Source organism: Lepeophtheirus salmonis, chromosome 5 (genome assembly GCF_016086655.4).
Source record: "Lepeophtheirus salmonis chromosome 5, UVic_Lsal_1.4, whole genome shotgun sequence".
In the NCBI taxonomy this organism is placed as follows: Eukaryota; Metazoa; Arthropoda; class Copepoda; order Siphonostomatoida; family Caligidae; genus Lepeophtheirus; species Lepeophtheirus salmonis.
The window spans coordinates 49,314,756-49,337,265 of NC_052135.2; the positions used below are offsets into that span (position 1 = coordinate 49,314,756).

Genomic DNA, 22,510 nt, shown 5'->3' on the forward strand with positions numbered 1-22,510 from the left:
CCTGTACATTGTAATACTTCTTTTTAGTGCTTATTTAAACGTCAGAATCTATGACTTACATACTTTCTTGGCTACATTTAATATTATATTATTTTACATACATTTATAAGTCGACAGGGTGCTGCTCTTATTTGAAGTTTATTAAGATTAATTTTTAAGCTTTTTTTTTGTTGTTTAGTATGCATGAGGAAAGTTCTTAGAAAGAAAAAAATATGCGCTTCTACCGGGGATATCACTTCTTATTCTTTTGCCAATTTCAAATGAATCTTTTAAGGAAATTTGTTTGTTCAGTTTTCTAGTCTTATTTCTTGCTTCATTCACGTATTGTTCTCCTGTCAAGACATTTAACAACCTACCTATACTTACTAGTAGCATCTTAAACATTGTTGCTTATAGAATAGTTAACAGCAATATGTGCCAAATCTAAATAAATTAATTTCAATTTTTGCTTATCGTGAAAACAGAAAGGTGAGAAAAAGCATTTTTTTTATATTTGTATCTTAAATATGTTATATCTTGAGTTAAGAGTAGGGGGAAGTCGAATTTGATTGGAATTTGTAAAAGAAATTCTTTCTATGCGTCAGATTATTGACCTTTATTAATCCTATTGAATGTGATATGCTATGCTGTGACCAAGTAGGGGTGTCCACAGTCTTTGCAGACAACTCCTGCTCATGTCCAAGTCCTTAAATATTTTTATCGCGTTCTCAAATATCTATTTAGTTCATTTCAAGCCCAAATGGATAATTATAGGGTAATCATGAGGGGTGTCTACAGGATTATATATATATATTTTTTTGGGAGGGGGAGAAAATCCAAAAATTAAAATATTAAATCTAATTAAAAAAATTCAAAAATCCATACCTATTCACAAAATTTGAATTTTTGAAAAAAAATCAAAAATAAAATTTCCAATATTAAATTTTTTGGAAATATTTTTACCCCTATTTTTGTGTAATTTTTTTAAATCCTGACTCAAAGAGTAATTTTAGTAAAAGCAAAAAATCCTTAATTGGTGGGGGGGGGGGCTCCATCCCACGCCCTGTAGACGCCACTGCCAAGTCAGAAGGGGGGACTTGGACTCGACTCGATATGATTCCACAATCAAGGACTCAATACTTCATTTTGACTCTGTTACAGCCCCTGATTAAAATATTGTTGTCAAATTAGTTCTAAAGGAATCGTTATTTCTTAGTTATTAATATTAATTCTTACCTATGTCCTTCGTCACAGCTATATTTGTACCTGATTTTATGAAAAGTGATGAGAGTTAAGCAGCTCTTTTTTTTGAATAAATAAATCATAGACCCACATATTCGGATAAAAATTACATGATCTCTAAAAAGAAATACGATTAAGGTGGGTTACCGCATGTATCGTGCTTGTAAACGTCTAATTGTATAGAAGATTATATATTTTAAGGATATTGGGAGAAGAGTTGCTCTCACAGAAATTTCAATAATATATATATATACAGGGTTGATCTTATCTAGTGGTACACATTTAATTATTTTCAATATTTCAAGTGTAATATTTAAACAAGAGGTTTTGTGAGACCATTTATTGAACAAAATCATCAGCGAATAGTGATTTGCACAAATTTTCTTCAATATGTGTACCCTCAATTCTAATAATCCCTTGCAGACCTTGACTATGTTGTCAGACTCGAGCTTGGTCCACTCCTTCTTGATAGAAGCCTCTAGAGACTGGATACTCCTGTGAGGAGTACCACACACCCTCTCTTCCAGATGCACTTAGATAGAGTAGTCCAAGATGTTCATGTCACTGGATTTTTTGTGTTGAAGACATATCTGGGTTGGGATTTATCAGCTATTTATTTATATTCACAGTAGCATCAAAGATGAAAAGTTTTTCTTCACGAAAGAGCAATGCTTTCCCCAAAATTTTTGTTGGCCTTGAGAAAATTTAGAACCTTGTTTGCTCTTTCCAAGTGTATCAGCTTGTTCTCTTCCGAGATAAGATGTTTAATTGTCCTCCTTCCATGATTTTACACCAATGTCATTCTGGATTGAAAATAATAAAATATGTACCACTACATAAGATTAACTCTGTATATATAGACGTGTACACCCACGATAGATGTAGTAACCCGGCTTTAGACACTCCGCAGTCGATGAAAAGGTTGAAAATCACTGTTGAAAAGTAATAGTGGATATTTTTGTAAGAAACTTATGACAGGAATATATTCTACAAATTATTATTATATACAAATTTGTGAATTTAATGAATTTTCTATCTAGATATTTTTACAATAATTGTCTGGGAAATAGTTATAAGTTGCTCTTTTCTGTAGAATTTTTACTAATAGTACTCTTTTGCAAATTCGTTTATGAAATAAATATTTATTTGTCAAAAAAAAAAAAAAAAAAGGAAAAAAAAAGAAGAAGATGATCTTATCAGAATTTGACAGTATTTTGTAGGTATATCATACGTCGCATTGAAATGATGCGTCTTGACTTTATCTCTTTAAGTATAATAAATATTAAAATATGCATGTACTTGAAAATATAATTGCATCGTTGTGAAAGACAAAATACCTTCAATTCAAGATTAACTAATAGATATATAATTAATTATTTAACTGCAGTGATACCTTGACATTGGAGTTTGATTCGTTTCTGGACAGAGCTTTTAAGTCAGCAAAATAACTATATATATATTGAAAAATAAATACACTTGAAGCAGAACTCGTGTCGGATCACCATCTCTAGACTAGCTAGTAAACTTGTATGTTAATGCGAATTCAGCTCGTTTCTAAGATCCCGTTAATTCAAAAACGTTTTTAAAGGATGCTGAATTTATTTTATTCGGATTCAAACATTTTCGCGTCCAAAAGTGTAAAAAATCAATTTAATCTATTTATTTAGTTGAACATGATTATTGCCTAAATTGCAGTGAGCGTAAAAGAAACAATTATTTGTTCGTAAGAGTAAGATATTAGTTTTCTAATGAATTATTCGATATCAGCTAGGAAGGAGAACTATAGTTGTAAGTGATCTCCATAGATGAAAGTAATATGATCAGAAACGTCCTCAGAGGGAAGGCTGGAGGGACTGTAGCCCCACGTCCCCCAAATTAAGAAATTTATTATTTGATTTTTTTTTAAATTGAATACTTTTTTTAATTGTAATTTTCCAAATTTTTCCCCCAAAAATTTGATTGTCTGTGAATATCTTTAGATTTTTAAATTGTTCTCTAAAAATCTATATTTGAAATTTAATTTCCAAAAAAAAAATATTAATTTTCTGAGAATAACTATAGATTTTTGAAATTTTTCTCCGAAAATGTAATTTTAAAAAGTTTTTCCTGGATATTGAAATTTTTTTCAAAAAAATTTATATTTGAAATTTAATTTTAGAAATATTTTTCCAAAAAACTTCATTTTTTGTGAACAGCTCTGGATTTTAGGTTAACCACTGGTGTTTGAGAGATGAAATGTAACGCTGAAGATTTTTTGCAGAGTTGTAAGTGTAAGTCAATTTCAGACTATTTTTGTATTGACATCGGAGTAATTCCCACCTATATTAATGCTAGATACAAAGGGGGTTTGTGTCTTTCTCCTTCAGCGTATAGCTGGTAGCAGCTAATCAAATGAACCATCAATACAGCTAAGCTACTCTCCTTTCAAACATTCTTCAATGTTAATTATTGGCTTCTTCTTTTTTAACGTACCGGCATTGGATATAATTTAAATCCATGGTTATATGGGGCCGCCTGATATGACTGATATTGCTATTAGAAGTTGTGACGAGGGGGAAGGAGATAGGGAAATAAACAAGGACAAAGGGGAGAATTACTCCAATGTCAATCCTCAATTCTACTCTGAGATCAACATAGACTTAAAATCATAAGCCTGCAACAAATCTTTATGGTTACTCCCTTCTGTTATGATCACATACAAATGTTAAATACGGTTATATACGTAGTTTCACGCCCCAGTCGTTTCTAGAAAGAAAAATAAATCATATATAAATGGACTTTAAAAAGATCCCTTGGTCAGATGGAGTGAATGTAATAATATAATGTTTACTTATACTTAACTATCCAACAGAACCTGTACAATTAAAGGAACATTTAAAAAAAATCCGGTTGTGAATCTATCAAAGACAGTTTGTATGTAGTGGAAAAAAGTTCGCTCCCAGGAATTAAATAATTATCATTTGTTATCATGCAGATTAGGAAAAGAAAATTCACTCACTTAAGGTTGCCAACTTTAATAAAACGGGTGAGCTAAAAAATGCTGGTGATCTCTGTCAGTCTGTCTATGTCATCTCTCAAAGTTATCGTATTTTGGTATTACATTTTCTCAGTCGTGGGTTGTTTGCTTACCGCAATTTAGCCAAGATTCTCCTCTTTATCGAAGAAAATCTTATTATTACCTTTAGAGAAGGAAAAATGAGCACATTCGGCGATTGCACAAGTTATCTAACGCGGTAATGACCTTGTCATCAGATTCTCCCACTCTAGAAGCTATTTTTGAAAAAAATAAAAAAATGTGTAGGGTAATCTGAACACCAGCTTTGTGTTTATTCAATCTCGAAACGGATAAATATTTAGCGTTTTCATGGGAAAACAATTTTGTAGGACGGGGCCTAAAAACTCGTAGGGTCGGAACAATCATATCTCAAGGTATTACTATAATATTTATTTTATGAATTTAATAAATATTGTAAAATGCTGTAACTAAATGTTTAGAGCATAAAACATTTCTTCTATTATATGTATATTAGTCTAATTTGAAGATTTATTGAACAAAACGTTACAGCCTATTTGTGGATATACTGTAGTAGTTACAAAAGCTTACATTGTTAACAAAATGTTGAAAGGTACACTCAATTTGTTTTTCTAGTTTATTTGTGGGGCAAAGGAAGAAGGGGGGGGGGACACACGTCAAGTAATAGTAGTCTTATGCATTCTTAATTTGTATATTACTCAATGTCTATAAAAAAATGATCATATCCTAATAGTTGGATGTCATTGTCTTAAGATGGGGCGTAAATTTTTCATTCAGGATATCAATATTCATCAAAATATTTCATAATAAGTGGCTAAGTATGTGTTTGACTTAGCCAGGTAGCGTGTCAAGTACATAGTACAAGATATAGTACTTAAAATATTTTGGAAAAAGTAAATTTTGTTGACTCGCTATCAATAAAATATAATTAATTTTAAGAAGCAAATTGAAGGGATAATGTAGAATAATATATGGTCTAAGCGCATAAGAATTAAAGCTGTACATGTTGAGGTTGCTTTAGAAATACTTAAATATATTTTCATTAAAAATACAAATATTGTATTTTTAACAATAACAAAATGAGGACAATGCCAAGTAGCCCTTCACACCCCTCTTGATGATGCTATTTTTTTTTGGGAGAAGGAGGCTCTCAGGGTTTTTAATTTTTTTGTAAAAAATTTAAAGATTAAATTTTTTGCTCCACATAATAATTATTTGGGACTACGTCCCCTCCATCTACCTCCTTGCGGACGTCCCTAGGTGGAACCATATTTTATGATTTGAATGCTATATTTGATGACATTCAATTATTTATAATAAGATCCGCCTCTCTTGATAACCTCGGTCACACGATGCCGGAAGTTTGGTAGGCCAGGGTGACCTCGTACGGATCTGGCTTTACCAGTGTACTGGTTCGTATTGTATTCTTTTAATTTACATTTCCTGGATGGATGGAGGAGCCTAAGGAAGAAATTACACCTTCCAAAAAGACAGAGCACCAGCCTACAAGGCCAAAAAAAGCGCAAGATGTCTATGCCACAAAATGTCTCACTTTTGCGAGCCCGGATTTTCGGCTTGCATACAGGGCGGACCTGAACCCATGCAATTTCTACCTGTAGGGGAAGTTTGCGGATGAGGCTTGTCCCAAGTAGAGGCCCTGAAGAAGTCCATTGCCCATACAATGACAATGCTGGATCTGCACGAGGTCGCTCTGGCCTGGTAAAGTTCATGGGGTCGTGTGTTAAGGTTATCAAGAGAGGCAAATCTTATTATGAATAATTGCATTTAATTAAATAAAAAAAAAATATGGTTCTGCTCCATCTAGTTCCTTAGTTATAAGCCTTTAAAGATTTTCCCAATTTATTTGGACCTCCCTGTACATAAATAGGACAGCAACTGTAGCATTAAAGTGAAAGCTCATATTCGTTTTACAGGTATAACATATGTACCTAAGTATATTGAGATTCACGTTATAGCTCTTGAATAAGGAGTGGAGGATTTGTTATGACACTCTAATGTCATGTCTCTATTTTTAAAGATATGCTCATTATTATGCGTATAATGAGTTGAGTCTTTAATAATTTTCTAAAGAGTCTCTGCCAATTTATTGTATGACATAATACTTGTACAAACAAATCACTCCCATTTTTTAAATAAAGATAGCTGAATGAAAAAATTAGTAATGCTAATCAGTTTTAAATTTACAGAGTTTTCTAGTACCTATAAGTGACCATAACAAATATTCTATTTGATACGTAACAATGAGCAAGATATATAAGTATACTGCAATAAAGATTAAATTTGATCTTGCTAACATCTGCTAATTTATTGTAAACATGCGACCCGTCAACACAAAAGCAATTGAGTGTGGATTACAAGGGTCTTTTGAAAAGTCTGTACTTATAGGGTTCCAACTCGAGATGCCCACAGTACAACAAATCGCATGCACCTTTACTCTTCTGTCATCTATCACCATATCATGGATGTTATCAATGATTTCCGGAGTAGTATCTCAACAGGCCAGCCAGAACATTCAACGTCACTTGGGCCCATATGGCCATCCGAAATTTTTGAAACAACTTATAAACTGTTTTAATCGAAGGTGCAGAGCCTCCATAATGTTTATCAAGCTTCTTTTTAGTCTCCTGAGGCGTTTTACCTTTCATAAAGTAAGGTTTAATTAACACACAAAATTATTTTTTGTCCATTTTTTGAAAATCATACTACTTCCTGGATTCAAACGAATGCCAAAAAGAAAGAAATATATACAGATTTGGCTGAAAGTTAGTTTGTGTTTTTCCAAGAGATCAATAATAACAAACTAAACTTAACCTCGATACGCAACAGTAATGCCATTTCTTGGACTTTGCATGGACTTTTCAAACGACACTCGTACATTTGTAAAAGAAATAGTGAGCGTCAAAGATGTATATATATATATATATATATACTGGGTGGTTTATTGAAATCTAAACACTTACTAATTCAATAATTAAGGAAGGTTGAGCGATTGGAATTAATTCATTTTTCAATATATTAAAGCATAAATATTCAGTTACACAACGAAACAAACCTGAGCTCTCTGGCTTACATACAAGTCGAGAAAATGACACCTGAACGGACCCCCGTCTACGCTGTTAGCAACTCCAAAACGTCGAAGAGGAAGAAGGCCTGTATTAAAAAGGCCAAACTGGATCCAGAGGAGTTAAAGAAAATATCCCAGGCCAATCCCCTCAAGTCCATGAGGGCACATGCCAGAGATCTCGGGGTTTCACACGAGACTGTCCAGAGAGCTATCAAAAAAGTGGGTGGAAAGAGCCTTGCTAAGGTGGAGAGGCCCTTTTTACAATAGCAATAAATGAAACCCATCTCCTCCTTTGCAAGACTCTTTTGAACTATTTTTTGACACTTTTGCCATAATTGCCGCTAAGGTCGTCTACATTAATGATTAAGAGTGGTCAGACGCATATCTATTTAAAGTATTAATTTTGTTGAAATTCTATTGTTAATTAATTAATTATGTCTAGTTGAAGTATGAAATTCAATGTGTTCAGATTTTAATGGACCACTCGGTATATATGGCAATAACTATGAAATAGAGATCTTACTAACAGCTGCTGATTTATTGTAAATATGTGGCCTGTCAACACAAAGGCAAGGTAGAAGGAGTTTTCTCAAATTTGTGTGTGGATTATATTTGAATTCTTATACTAATTATTGTCAATTTCCTTCAACAAATTATACTTATGAACCATTTTGCACGTCAGAAATTCCACTTAAAGTAGCCTTGCTCAAGTAGTTTGCTCAAGTTTGTTTATATGTTGACGCATCATCATATATCATATCAAGGTGATTTAGACAATGCAATTTTTAAGATTGTCCCATGGTGTTGTGTGCAAAAAGAGAGCAGTGCTCTCACGTTCTAGAAGTAACTTTATCTATATTTAGTAGTTTGATTATACTTGTATTTGAAATGACGTGTTTCTCCAGATTTTAAATTATTTTATCTATTTTTATTACGGTGGAAAAATTTAACATTCCATTCCTTCAAAAATCAAAATAGATGTCAAAATAAAGAGTTACACATATATGTACATACATACAACATGGCCCAATGAGCAATATATTCTATATTAAGGAGCTTTCATGAATAGACATATTAACCATACCTATATAATTACATACTTGCAAATATTTTGTATACTTTTACACAGTGTTGTTTTTTGACCCGTCATTTCGCCGCCTAACTTTTTTCCACTTGTAACTTTGTCTCGAGGAGATTTTGCCACATAACATAACATAGGCTCGATCTTTACTGCTGTATCTCGATCATATTAATTATATAGCTAGGAGTAGAAGTAAAAATGAAAATAATAATTAAATAAATTAATAAGTAATAGTAATAATTATGAGTTATAATTCTATTTGGTTGAGCATAAGCTCTAATCTTGCACCCTGTTGTATCGAAATTACCATTTCTGATGAGAAATTCATCTTGTTCAACTAATATCAACATTGTATAATACTAAAGCTATAATATTTGTCGTAATTGTGATTTTATATCAATATCACGTGAATATTTTAAGCAACTCTTAAATCATAATTATATTTTTCCCGTCTTTTCTTCTTCTTCTAACTATATGATTAATCTGATCGAGATTAAAGTTCGAACCGATAATATGGAAAAGAAAATTAAAAGGCTGCGAATATGTCATGCAACAAAATGACATGAGGGTAAATTACCAGCGGCAAGAATGTAGGCGGCACAATTACATACGGCAAAAATGTTCGCGGCAAAATTACCTAGAAGCGTGTTGTGACAATCCCTTATTTATTCGTTTCAGTCCAGTCTTAGGACCGATCCTATCAGTCCTTCGGACTGTAAGTACTAGAACTGAGTTTAAAAAAAAAAGTAGAAACATAGTTGAGTGACTTCAACAAGGACCGAACAAGTAGCACAAACTCTCGTCTCGACTACTCTCTAAATGACATAGCCGAGGGTGGTACAGATTCGCCTGTTTTCCCATTATGCTTTAACCAAGTCAACAATTTCCGAATTATCGACCTGGTTGGCCTTGGTTTCTGTTGAAAGCAGTTGCCGATGTCCTTGTACATAAGAGGGATTTCCCAAATCCTTCACGTACCTCACCACAGTCCAATCACTGACATTGAGTGCCTTGGCAAGCTGCCTCATCGGTTTGGCCTGACTTCTGATGATCATGTTGTCCACATCTTCCATGATCCCGATTTACCGCCGTCTATAGCTGCCAAGGTGCCCTTCAAGAAACTGAGCTGAAGCCACCATGCTTTTAATCTTGTAAACAAGACTTCGGAGCAGACTACGACCTCATACTCGATACTTAGGTGGCCGTGGACCAAATCAGACGCCCTTTGCCTTTTCACCTCCATGCTGATAACACCTTAAATTAATCAATCTATTACAAAATTTATAAAGGGTGATTCAAAACGTGCGGTTTTTTCCAGTAGGGATTTTTTGACAGGCGTGTGCGAGTTTTGTCAAATTCCTACGTCATTTTTACTCAGTATTGTTTTACAATTCTTCATGGAAAGATATACGCCACAACAACGTGTACAAATTGATCAATTGTACTATGAAAATCAGTGTTCTGTGAAAGAAGTTTTCTGCAAATTACGCCCAACTCATGGTCCACATAATCGACCTTCAGAATCCACAATTCGCAGAATAATCGAAAAATTTGAAGGGGCAGCAACTTGTTGGGACGTCCCGTCGTCTGGTAGGCCACGTACAGCTCGCAGGGTAGAAAATATTACTGGCGTAGCCGAGAGTGTTGCCGAAGATAGTAAAGAATCGATTCGCGCCATGGTTACATACTTTTAGGGACCTCAAATTGAAGTACATGGTTTCTACGATATTTGGTTCCAACAAGACGGTGCCACTTGCCACACAGCGCGCGTAACAATGGACTTATTGGGAAATCATTTTGGTAAGCAATTAGTTTCACGTTTAGGCCCGGTGAATTGGCGGTGATATGACACCTCACACTTTTTTTGGGTGGGCTACGTAAAAACAAAAGTCTATGTGGATAAACCAGCGACGATTGAAGCATTGGAAGCAAATATTGAGCACGTTAATCGTGAGATTCCTGTCACAATGCTCAAACGCGTCATCGAAAATTGGCGCCAAAGAATGGACCATTTAAAGGCCAGTTGCGGTCAACATATGAAGGGGATTATTTTCTAGAAATAATTTTAAAAGATTGTTTTTTCGGTTCATAATAAAGTTTTGACCATAATATAATATTTTATATGTTTTATTTCTACAATCCAAAAACCGCTCGCTTTGAATCATCCTTTATGTGTCTTCCTAAACGCTTCATATAATTCTTTAGAAATCCTTTGTATCTCAATCTTGACCTCATTTTAACACAAAAAGTAATTTAATCACTTTGATTTTGCAATATAATAATAAATGAGTTTAGTTTGTCACATTTAAGCATAAAATATTGTCTTCAAATGAGGCTTATATTATGCCTTAATTTATAACAGATGTTTATGTTTGCACACAAACTAGCTGTAAAATGATTAACATAACTCCTTGTTTACGTTAAAAAAAATGTAACTTTATTTATAGGATCAATTAAGTTTTGTTAATTAGAGTTATAAAGACATAAAAAAACACATATATTTTTTAGTTTTTTCATAATATCAGCGTACCGACATACTCATACCGATTAAATATCACTCATGTACGCTCTGTTTAAAAGAAGGGAATTATTTCAATTAGGTATTCATTCTTCATATAAAAAATCATTTATTCACAAGTAGTGTTGGATCGGTCTAAAAAAACTAAAATGAACTGGAGTTCTATCAGTCCGGTCCTAATAACATTTGTTAGTCCTAGGACCGGTCCTTATCGGTTTAAATAGTTTAAAGAAGGAGTTGTGTGGCTAGAACAAAATCAAAGCTAAACTAAGTAGCAAAACAAGAACCTACGGTTCAAGTTTAGTTCATATTTTGTTACCTACGATGATACTTTCGTTTTCGGTAGTGGTGAGGAGGGTATCATGAAAAAAATTACGGTTGTCAAATGACAAGTGACGTCATCCGTTGTAAGTCAAAACTGATATCACGTCATTGCCTTTATTATATCATGCAACCTTTCCTTAAAAAACAAACGAAAAAAAGGGCCGAAATCATCTGGTAGTTAGCCAAATAAGTCAACTGCTATTTATCTCTTAACTACTCCTAAACTATCATTGTCATGTTATTTCTTCACAATTTTTAAAATGAATTACATATATATACATCGTAATATTAAAATCTTACATTTCGATACTGTATTATAATATTGTTAATAATATTTTATTAAAAGCGACGTTATACATTAGTATTTTCGTATGATAGCCAAAATATCTTCAGACAAATATTAAAATTGGCAATATATATATCAACGAGAAAATGTATAGTTCTTGTACTTTTGGGAACGGAGCACAAGTACAGAATAACTTATTATTTTGATAATTGATCAAAAAGAATAAATTATGAAATAGCCATGTCGTATCAAGTGAGACGAAGGAATCGACACCTGACAACAAAATACAAAGGGTATTTTTGTGTTAGCGAGGCATTATTGTTCCTCTCAACTTTTTCTTCTCCATAAAGAAAAAAAGGGGCCAAAATCACTTGATATAATATCAACCAAATTCTTTCCAACTGTTAGTAAGGCTGTGACTAGAGTTGTAAATCCTGAAGCTTTATAATAAGTTGACGAAACGAGCCTGTTTGATTAAATATATTCCTTGTCATACTTGTATCCTTTTCCCCACTCCGTATAAATCGAGGACATAAACAGGGATTACATCGGTGTCGATCCTCAATTCTACTCTGATTCTAACAAGGACTTACATCTATAACTCTACAATAAACCCTCAGTGTTATTTTCCGTCCTTCATGAGCAATTGTTCTTTACGCAACCATTATCTTTGAAAGATTGCTGAGCTTTGAATATTATATTAAAAATTGTCACCTTCATTGAGTCTTGCAGCCTTTCCCCGAAAAGAAACAGAAAAAAGGGCCCAAAAGCCATATATAGTTAGACAATTCTTTCCAATAATTGTTGGGAGTTGTTCACAGCTGAAAAAGAGCTAATTATAATTCAACCAATCAATGTTCAGAACACTGATAAGGATAAAAAATATAAGCATTGATAACTGACTAAAAAATAAACTGTACATTTTTTTTGTTGGAATGATAATGCTGTGAATATGCTTTGTTCGTATAAATACATTTCATGTATATGCATGAGAGATGTGGTAACCCACCTTTAGCGAGGTAACACCATGTCATGTCGTAACTCAAAATCAGTTGGTAGTTAGCCAATTATTCCCAACTATGGAATTATTATTAAATAGTTATTAATTATTATTTACGTTGAATTGATAATTTTATCAAATAAGTATCAATGGCAGGGGATGAAATGACGCGAATTCTAAATGAAGGTCCTTGATTGATTTAAATTAATATATAACTTCAAATCCTATTTAATCCCTTTTTCGAGTTCATGATATGTAAGGTCAGCCGCTATAAATGATACAAGACTCAACTTATGAAAATTAATGTAAGAAGCTGAAAAGAAGATACCTTCATTTTTGTGTATAAAAAAGCGATCCATGACACGGCGTTCCCTCGCTAACACAAAAATACCCTATGTATTTTGTTTTCAGCTGTCGATTCCCTCTTCTCCCTTAATATTTCATGGCTATTTCATAATTTATTCTTTTTGATAAATACACAAAGTAATAAGTTATTCTATATTGATGGTCCGTTTCGAAAAGAACAGGAATACAACTTCTTGTTGTTTATATAATATATATATTAGCCATTTTATTATTTCTATGAATAAGTTTTGGCTATTTCTTCAGAGAAATATCATAATAACTAATCATAACTACTCTTTAAATCAAATATTACTAAGCAATATTATAAGCAGTATCGAATAAAATACTATGTAGATTTTAATAATATGTAATTTATTTTAAATATGGTAAGTATTAATACCTAACAGGATTCAATTCATATAAAATAACTTTGCCCCCAACAACAGCTGACTCATAATCCACTACTACAGCGATATTAACATCGGCACTCTATATATTCCCAATGAATGAAGCGGTATTAAGTGTACAAATCGACAGCTAACAAATATTACAACATGGCAATCTTCATGCTAATGGAATATGGACTTAATATAAGTCATTATAATTAATTTACTACCTTTATCGACTTCTCTCTGTTGTTCAAAAAGTAGTCGAGGAATATGTTTTATGATTTATGAAATACAATGAAAAAGAACGTTCAAGGTACATTTCAAGGTTGAAAAGTAATACACATAATTATTTACTCTGACAACTTAGGTAAATATACGAGTATGTTTGATGTACATCTTCAAAATTCTTATAAGAAACATAATTATGTATTTTTTATTTCTTAATGACAAAAATAAAGGCATGTTAATAGAAATATTATATCCCCTAACTAAGAAGAAGCTGTTGTGTCTTTAGGTTAACATATTTTTGAATGACGTAACAATGTTACACATCCATTTACTATGTTCCAAGGTGCATTCAAACTATGTGAAAAAGAAAGGAAGCAATGTACAAGTTTGATTCCTAATTTACTTATTCACATGTAGCTAATAGGGGTTCTCTTCCGTTTTCCGTCGATTTTGCATCAACGGGACGGGAAATACAGTATTCAATTATTTCATAATATAAGCTTCATTTAATTATATTTATTTCATTAATCAAACTTTGAATACATATTAAATAAACAGCCACTCGGAACGACGTTTTTACAATTTATGCTTTGCAAATAATACGACCTCTATTGAATTACCAACACCATTTTTTAACAAAATTGATTTTATCCGAAACTTATCCTCCGATTTTAATAAAAAAACAAAACAGTGCCTAATGAAAACTGAGAGTTTTTTCAAGATTTTTTGGAGATTTACCTATGAAAAAATCCCTTTTTTTTATTATTGATTAGTCGAAGACAATTTACCAGTAAAGGAAAATCTCTAGTAGGCATCTTGGTTTCCTTTATAAGGTCGCTTTTTTAATGTCCTTAAAATATAATTACTTTACTGATAAACATAATATTATCACATTAAATACTATTAAGAATTACTATACGTGTATATGTTTTAAAATAAAATAAATTTAAAATATCGCAACATTTCATACAATTTTAATCTTATCAACCTATCAACTCATAATAATATTTTAAAAACATTTCATACGGTTAATATTAGCTACATTTGCTCGTAGAATTCCGGAAACTGACGCTAATTTGTATCAAAAGGAGCGACAAGAAGTGATGAACCCGTGTTCTGAATAAATTTTCCCTTAAAAAAATACAGAATACTGATTAATCCATCAGACGAATGTCTTTTTTAACTCCATTGATCTTTTTGACGTTTTTCTATTTTGCTTCATCATATATATGAGGCAATCACGTCATCATCAATTTAATTCGGCTATATTGGAGTAATTATTATTAACATGTAACCTATAAGAATGATAAATACGTTAATCATCCCTTAATTATGTCAGAATAGTGACATACTATTGTCGTGCATGAAATAAACTTAATTGTTGGGGTTACTGAACAAATTCGATGGGGTATGACCGTTGTTTTTTTAGTAGAGTTGACATATTTGTAAGGGTAAAAAGAGCACAAGGAGATTGTGGAAGCCAGACATATGGGCAATTGAATTAAAACCCTTGTTGAAATCAGCTGATTTTTTTTTTGGGGTGGGGGAATTATTACTACAGGAAATATATCATAATTATATTTAAATGATTATGTTTTTTTTAAAAATAATTTACAACAAAGATAGGCGAGAATTAGGGATGTAAATTGTGTGTATTTTTAGCTGGGCTATTTTTTTTTTTTTTGAATTTGTAGTCTGAAGAAGGAATTTTCATTTCTTTAGGAGTTTTTATTACTATTTATTAACATACAGACATAGATACATTATTTTTTTCTAGCTTGATGGCTCTTAAGTTAAACCAATGTTACTTTCTAAAGATTTTTTCAGCCCAATTTGCATTTTTTTTTTTTTGCTAAAGAACAGATGTTTAACTCAATTCAATTAACTGCCTGAATACTCAAATTGTATATCATGACCAGATAATTAAATTAACTAATTTCCTTAAGGGAACATTGTTTTAAATTAAAGGAAGCAAGAGTTTATGTTATTATAAATACCCAGAAGTGAAAGTTTGTTTTATTAATAAGAAGATTTGGGATTTAAGCACAGTAAAAAAGTACAAAATAAAATAAATAACATATACGTCTATGATATTTCGGTGCGTGGACAAAACGTCGAATAGGAAAAATTGCCGAATATACTACAAGTCGACCAGATAAAACGTCAAACGACAGAACGTCGATCGTAAAATATAAAATAAGGGGCTCTTCTATATGGTGTTGTGATAAATCACGTTCAGACATTTCCCACCTGGAAGATACCTCCACCACCACTTCTCCCATATAAACTACCAGTAAGGGCCCCACCCAACCTTCTGATAAAAGCCAAATGTTGGTGCTGTTTTGGGGTACCACTGTATCCAAAAATGGAACGAAACTCACCGTCACTATTTAAACAACCACTTAGAGTTCCTTGTAATCCCTATTCACCCCCCTCCCCAAATGTTGGTGCTGTTTTGGTTACAGCCTGGGCCCAAAATGGGATTAAACACAACACCACTATTTAAGCAACCACTAATAAACCCTCACAACCCCTCATTTACACCCAAATATTGAAGGCGGTCCCTGGGTGCTACTGGGCTTAAAAATTGGATGAAACCCACCAACACTACTTACATTTAACCCCCATTTACATCCAAAAGGGCCCCGAAATTCGAGGATGTTTCAGGTTTCATCTCGTTTTGGGAACCGGCGGCACCCGAAAATATTGCCCAACTTCTTAGATATAAATTCAGGTGTTGGGAGGGGCATTTCAAGGAAACTTATTTGACAGTGGTGGGTTTAATCCCTTTTTTGGGATCCGGTGATACATGAAAACATCCCATCTTTAGGTCTATAAATATGGGGTTGAAAGCTGAGGGGTCATTACTCTTCTTTATGTAGGGGGGATGTCTCGGGTGGAAATGCCTGGGGAGTCAATGCTGCAACACTTGAAAAAAGAATATCATAAACTAGATGGTGCTATCCAAATAGTATGAAAATGATAATAAAGAAATTATATAATGTCAAAAAATAAATATGAAAATATGGATACTTTAAAATATGTAAGTTGTATTGGTCAAAACTTATAATTTCACATTTCTTATTTTATATGTATAAGAAAATAATAGAGTAAATAAAAATATTAATTTTTGTGGAATAAATTGAGTTGTTGAGAGGGCTCTTAAACGTAATTTAATTAAGAGCGGTGGGTTTCATCCCATTTTTTGGCCCAGCCATATCCGAAATAGCCCCAAACTTCCATGTATAAATAAGGGTTTGTGGGGGTTCCTTACTGTTAGTTTATGTAAGGGTGGTCGAGTAAATATCTGGGTCGGGACAGGTCTGGAGTGAAATGTCGTAGAAAGTGTTTTTCGTTTTTAACTGCAATATATTCCGGTCGACGTTTTGTCCATTTGACATTTTGCCGTTCGACGTTTTAATCTACTAACGATATTTCAATCATTATTTATAAGTAAAACAAAATAGTAACATACATTTTAATTTGATCTATTTTAATGTATTCTATTCCAGATCACCGATATTAATAATTTATACAAAATGAATGGAAACTCTACAGAAGACGATTGGATCGAAGATGCTACCGCAGGGATGGAACCCCCACAAATTCTTCATCCTGCCAATGATATAACAACGGAAGAAATAGTCAGCGAAGATAATACTCCTACCACAGTGATCAAAACCTCCAAAATGGTTCGTGTCAAGGAAATGAACAAAGAGGAAAAAGAAGAGACTATACAATTGATAAAAGGGATCTCGACCTTTTCCGAGAAACTAGAAAATATTTTGCTACGTTTAATCCGAGACCAAGAGGATCTGATGGAAAAGATACTCATGGAAGGTAAAGCTCGTGAGACGGATATTGGTAATTTGGAGTCAAGTTTGAACGATAAAACAGGGAATCTAGAAAATGATCTCTCTCTTCTGAACGACAAACTAGACAACGATAAAAATGACATTGCTTCTCAACTTGAAAAACTCTCAAATGAGCTCAAAGAAGAGGATTGTAAATTGAAAGAAGGATTAGATAATCAAATTGGAGATTTGCAAAAACAGCTGCAAGACAATAAAAATGAAATGGCTGAGAATCAGAGTGTTCTTATTAACAAATTGGATTCAATCAACGGGGATTTAGAAAATGCTGTTGACCAACTAAATGATAAATTAATTAATGGAATTAATGAGTTGAAGGATAGTGTCGAGGATAAAAATAATACTTTAAATAACATCATTCAAGAAGAGAAATCTGATCGTCAATTAATGGACGAGGAGTTGAACAAAAAGTTGGAAGATTTACAAAAGAATTTCGAAGAGTCATCTCAGGGATCAAAGCAACAGTTAGATGAGTTAGAAGCAGCCATTGATAAAAAGATTGATACTGAAGTGAGTGGAATAAAATCTGATCTCTCTATTCTTGGGAGCAAGTTGGATTTTGGTTTAACTGGGGTTGACAAAAAAATAGAGGAGTTGGATGCAAAGGTTGATCAAGCAATGGCAGAAGTAAGAGACAATCTGGATGCAAAAGCAAATGAATTGAAAATGTCTTTGGATGAAGAAAAACTCTTACGAGCTCAAGATATTGAAATTGCCAAAAATAACTTAACCGAAAAAATGAAACAAGAAAGGTCTGAAATGGATGGAAAACAAGAAGAGGTGATTAAAATGATCGAAGATGAGCGAGATGAATTGGCAAATTTAGGAAAGAGGATTGATAATGAAAAACGAGACAGAGTTAGATGCATGAGTGAACTACAGTACAAAATTGAAGATGACTTGGGCCAAACTGAAAATAAACTAACTACAGATATAGAATCTCTAAAAGGTGAACTTGCAAAGGAAGTGTTGTTAAATGAGAGTGAAAATAAAAAGATTCACTCAGACATGGATGAACTGCACGATCTACTCCGAAATGAGTTAAAAGAAACAAATCAGAACTTAAAAAGCCAACTTGAAGAAGAAGAAGCTAACCGAATTAAAAATGACGAAGACATACGAGCCTCTTTGAATGAGTGTACAAACAGATTGGATGGATCCGATTCCGTAAGGGATTCTGCATTCCAAGCAATTAAAGATGATCTAATCAGTACAAATAAAGCTCTAGAAGATAATCTCAACGCAGAATTGGACTCACTTAAAGGAATAGTCCAGAGCGGCCATGATACCCTAAAAGATGATTTGGAGAGTTTGAAAAATGATATAAACTCCAATATCAATGATATCTTAAAGGACGTGGAGAATGAAAAATCCGAAAGAGAAAAAGGAGGTCAGGAGCTCAACAAAGCCATCGAAGAAAAAGTTAATTCATGTATAAATGATATTAAAAGCTTAGATAAAAATTTAGAGGAAATGACTTCTAAATTAGAGGGAGAGCTAAGTGGTGCAGTCGAGGGCTTGACATCTGACATTGATGGTGTCAAAAGTTTGATTGCAAAAGAAGCAGAGACACGGGTTAAAGGAATGGAAGAGTTAGAATCGGATCTAAATGCAAAACATTCTGGATTAGAATCGGATTTAAATAATCTAAAGAATCACATTGAAACCAATAAATTAGAGACTGCGGAATTTGTCGACTCTGCCATGGGTAAAGTGACTGACAATCTATCATCAATAGATTCACTTCTTCGAAATGATTTAGAAAACTTGAATAATTTGGTGAAGGAGGTTAAAGCAGAGACTTTAGACACGATGAAAGAAAAAGTAGCTGATAGTATAAAATGTCTTGACGATAAATTAACAACAAAAATAGACTCGGACTTACTTAATCTTGATGGTGCACTGAATAAAGAAATTGATAAAATTAATTCGGATTTGGATCTCCTTAAAAATTGTAGTCAAAATGACAATTCAAATCTAAGCTCTCAACTAAGTTCATTAAAAGCTGATATAGACGGGCAAAAACAAGTCATTTTAGGTCAAATGTCTGCTATGGATGATGAGATATTAAAGAAAGTTGATGAAGTGCGTACTGAATTAAGTGGCGAAATGTCCAATATGGAAAATGACCTCGATAACAAAATAGCGTCTGTTCAATCCTCACTGCACAATGATTCTACTGGTGCTATAGCTAAATTATCCGAAGAATTAGACTCTCGGGAAGAAGCGTTGAAAGGTTTGATAAATGGAAAAATTGACGGGGATAGAAACATGCTAGAGACAGAAATCAGTGCTTTGAGGCAGGAGCACGAACTAAGCAAAGACACACTATCCACCGACATTAAAAAAGTAAACGATGACATCCTTCACAAGTTGTCTGATCTGGATCAAAAAATTAATGATGAGACGATGGAACTAAAGGATGAACAAAAAGCCCTTAGTTCCGATCTAATTTTAAAATTCACAGACGACTATGATACTCTGAACAAAGCTTTAGTAAAAGAATGTATCAAGGTTCAAACTTTAGAAGATGAAATGCAATCCAAACTATCAGATGACATGAGCACAGCTGATAAACTTCGATTAGAAATCCAGGGTATGAAAGAAGTTATATATGATAACAAAGTAAAAGGCACTGCCGAATTTGATACACTGAAAGATATGATGAAAAAGGATAAATGCGACCTTGAGAATCGCTTCATCAATGATAGTCAAAATCTAAATCAAAAGGTGGAAGATGACTGTAACAAACTTGTAGAATTACATGATTCCTTAGAGAAGGAAAAAAATCGTTTAGAAAAGGAATTATCAAATTTGAACGCAGAGTTAAGTAAGAAATTGAAGGACGGATCCAAGGAATTAGAGGATCTTATAGAGTCAGGTAACAAGAATATCAACGATAGACTTGAAATAGAAAGACAACTACTTGAAGATCAATTTCGCCAAAAAAATAAAGATTTAGCCAATTGGATGAAAGAGGAAAGAGAAAGATCAGATAATTTAAATAGCTCATTAAACAACCAATTAAATGATGAAAAAAATAAACAGGCTCAACTTGACTTAGAGAATCAAAAGCTATTAGAAGGTCTCAATAATCTGAAGCTGGATATTGAGTCTAGACAAAATGAAATCAATAGCCTTAGAGATGAATTAGGACGTGAAAAATCTGAGCTCCTCAAATCCAATCTTAAACTAAGTGATTTATTAAATAATGAAACTAAACTTCGACAAGAACAAATGAATTTGCAAGAGGAGAAAGCTCAGGAAGTGAGTAATCTCCTTCAAAGGCAGAGTAAGGACGATGATATTCGTTATAAAACAATTAAAGAGGATCTGTTCAAACTTAGACAAGAGATCACACGTCCACTATCCATTTGTTTTAACGCTTCACGAAGTATTCCATACACAAAAGGAGGTGAAGAATACCTCACGTTCAGCGGGTGTTCTCTTAATTATGGTAATGCCTTCGATCCCACTAGTGGTGTGTTCACTGCCCCTATATCTGGTATATACCTCGTTGCGCTGCATGTTTGTACACATGACTTAAAGAAGGTTCTCATTTCAATTCGAAGAAATGGAACAGAGTTAGCTACACTGTATGATCAAAATCATGTGGACAATCACAAAAACTCTATGGCAGGACAGTCTATTCTGACAGAGCTTTTAGTTGGAGACAAGCTTCAGGCCTATTTGTACACTTTTACTGGGCTTCATGATAAAGAAGGGAATCATCTAACACAATTCATGGGTGTTTTAATGAAGCCCCTCGAGAATTTAGTTGTAACTCATGAAAGTAGTAAATCCGAGCCCGTATACGCCGTACCAGATAATAGAAGACGAGTAATCATGTCTCAGGAACCCGCATGACCTCATAATTATTAGAATAGTTGAATTTTTATTATATTTAAATTATAATTTTGCATGCGTTTAACAGATTTTTATAACCCATATAGCATTGTTTAAAAATATATTTTTAACTTCGCATTTCAATTAGAGTAATACAAGATTTGAAATATATGTGTATTTATTTATCTAGAATAAAAGATTTTAATGTATCAAAGTGTATTTTTTAACAAAGTTTCATCATTTACGAGAAAAAGAGAGTCAACATAGACATATTTTTTTAAACTATTGAGTGAGCCACAACATATTAAATAGTATGCTATTGCTCCAGTCATAGAACATAAGTTATTTCTGCTTCTGCCGGCAACCCCCAGCCGCGGGCCATATAGGCTGCAAGTGAATTTTGACCGGCCCGCCATCTTATCATGAACAATCATCTAAATATAGGTATACTATACCACCTTGACACTGCAGCGATAGCTGTTTGGCCCTCTTCCATGACTCTACATAGTTGTTTGGCCCCTTAGTTTCCGAAAAGTTGCCGACCCCTGGCTTATATTTTCATTTGTTTAAAACGGATGTTCTAATACTCTGTTTAGGGTTAACTGACAAAATGTTCGAGTTTTTATAAAATATTGGAAGCAAAACCAGAGTTAATAATAATAGTATATAATGTCAACAATTGGTTTGGTAAGGCTGCACTTTATCTTTTTGTCCTTGGAGGTCCAAAATGAACAACATTGAGTACGGGAATACCATTTGAGAGAAATAACTTTTTTTTTTAAACAAAAAATATGTATTTTAATTAATCTAATATCAACATATATGTAGGTAGGCAATAAATTGTCAATTAAACTTATTAAAAATTGACATATTTTATATGATATCATTAAATGTTATTAAAAAGTAATTTTAAGTTTCCAGGCTTGGAGATCGACGGACAAAATAGGATATTAATATACAAATTATAAGATTGTATTAGTCATTAAGATTTTGGAGTTCTTCATTCAATTTTTTCATTCTTAGATGTTGAAAATCTTAGTTAAAAAGAAAACGTTGTCCGTTTTCTGTAAAGTTTACGAAAAGTTCGAGCTTTCCTTCTCCGACTTTATCTATACGTATTGGAATCGGAATCTAATGCCATCTGGAAGAACGAATTATTTCTTCAATTTTGCTGAAAATATTTACTTTGATAGCATTTGGAGAATTAGGACTGGTTCTTATGACACAGTCAACTTCTGTTATTCGGGTTTTCAAGCTTTTCTCTATTTTGAAACTACAGTA

General features: G+C 33.1%; 1 protein-coding gene across 2 annotated transcripts; it reads left to right on the top strand.

Moving 5' to 3' along the window:
* Positions 1 to 258: 258 nt before the first annotated feature.
* On the top strand, positions 259 to 21,443 carry LOC121117451 (uncharacterized). Of its 2 annotated transcripts, none has more exons than XM_040711887.2 (2): positions 259 to 468; positions 17,024 to 21,443. In XM_040711887.2, exon 2 carries the CDS (start codon positions 17,051 to 17,053, stop codon positions 21,248 to 21,250), a length of 4,200 nt encoding a protein of 1,399 aa, XP_040567821.1. In that variant the 5' UTR covers positions 259 to 468; positions 17,024 to 17,050; the 3' UTR covers positions 21,251 to 21,443. The 2 variants fall into 2 exon arrangements, with proteins under 2 accessions (XP_040567821.1, XP_071744868.1); XM_071888767.1 differs by lacking the exon at positions 259 to 468 and adding an exon at positions 9,798 to 10,221.
* Positions 21,444 to 22,510: the final 1,067 nt, after the last annotated feature.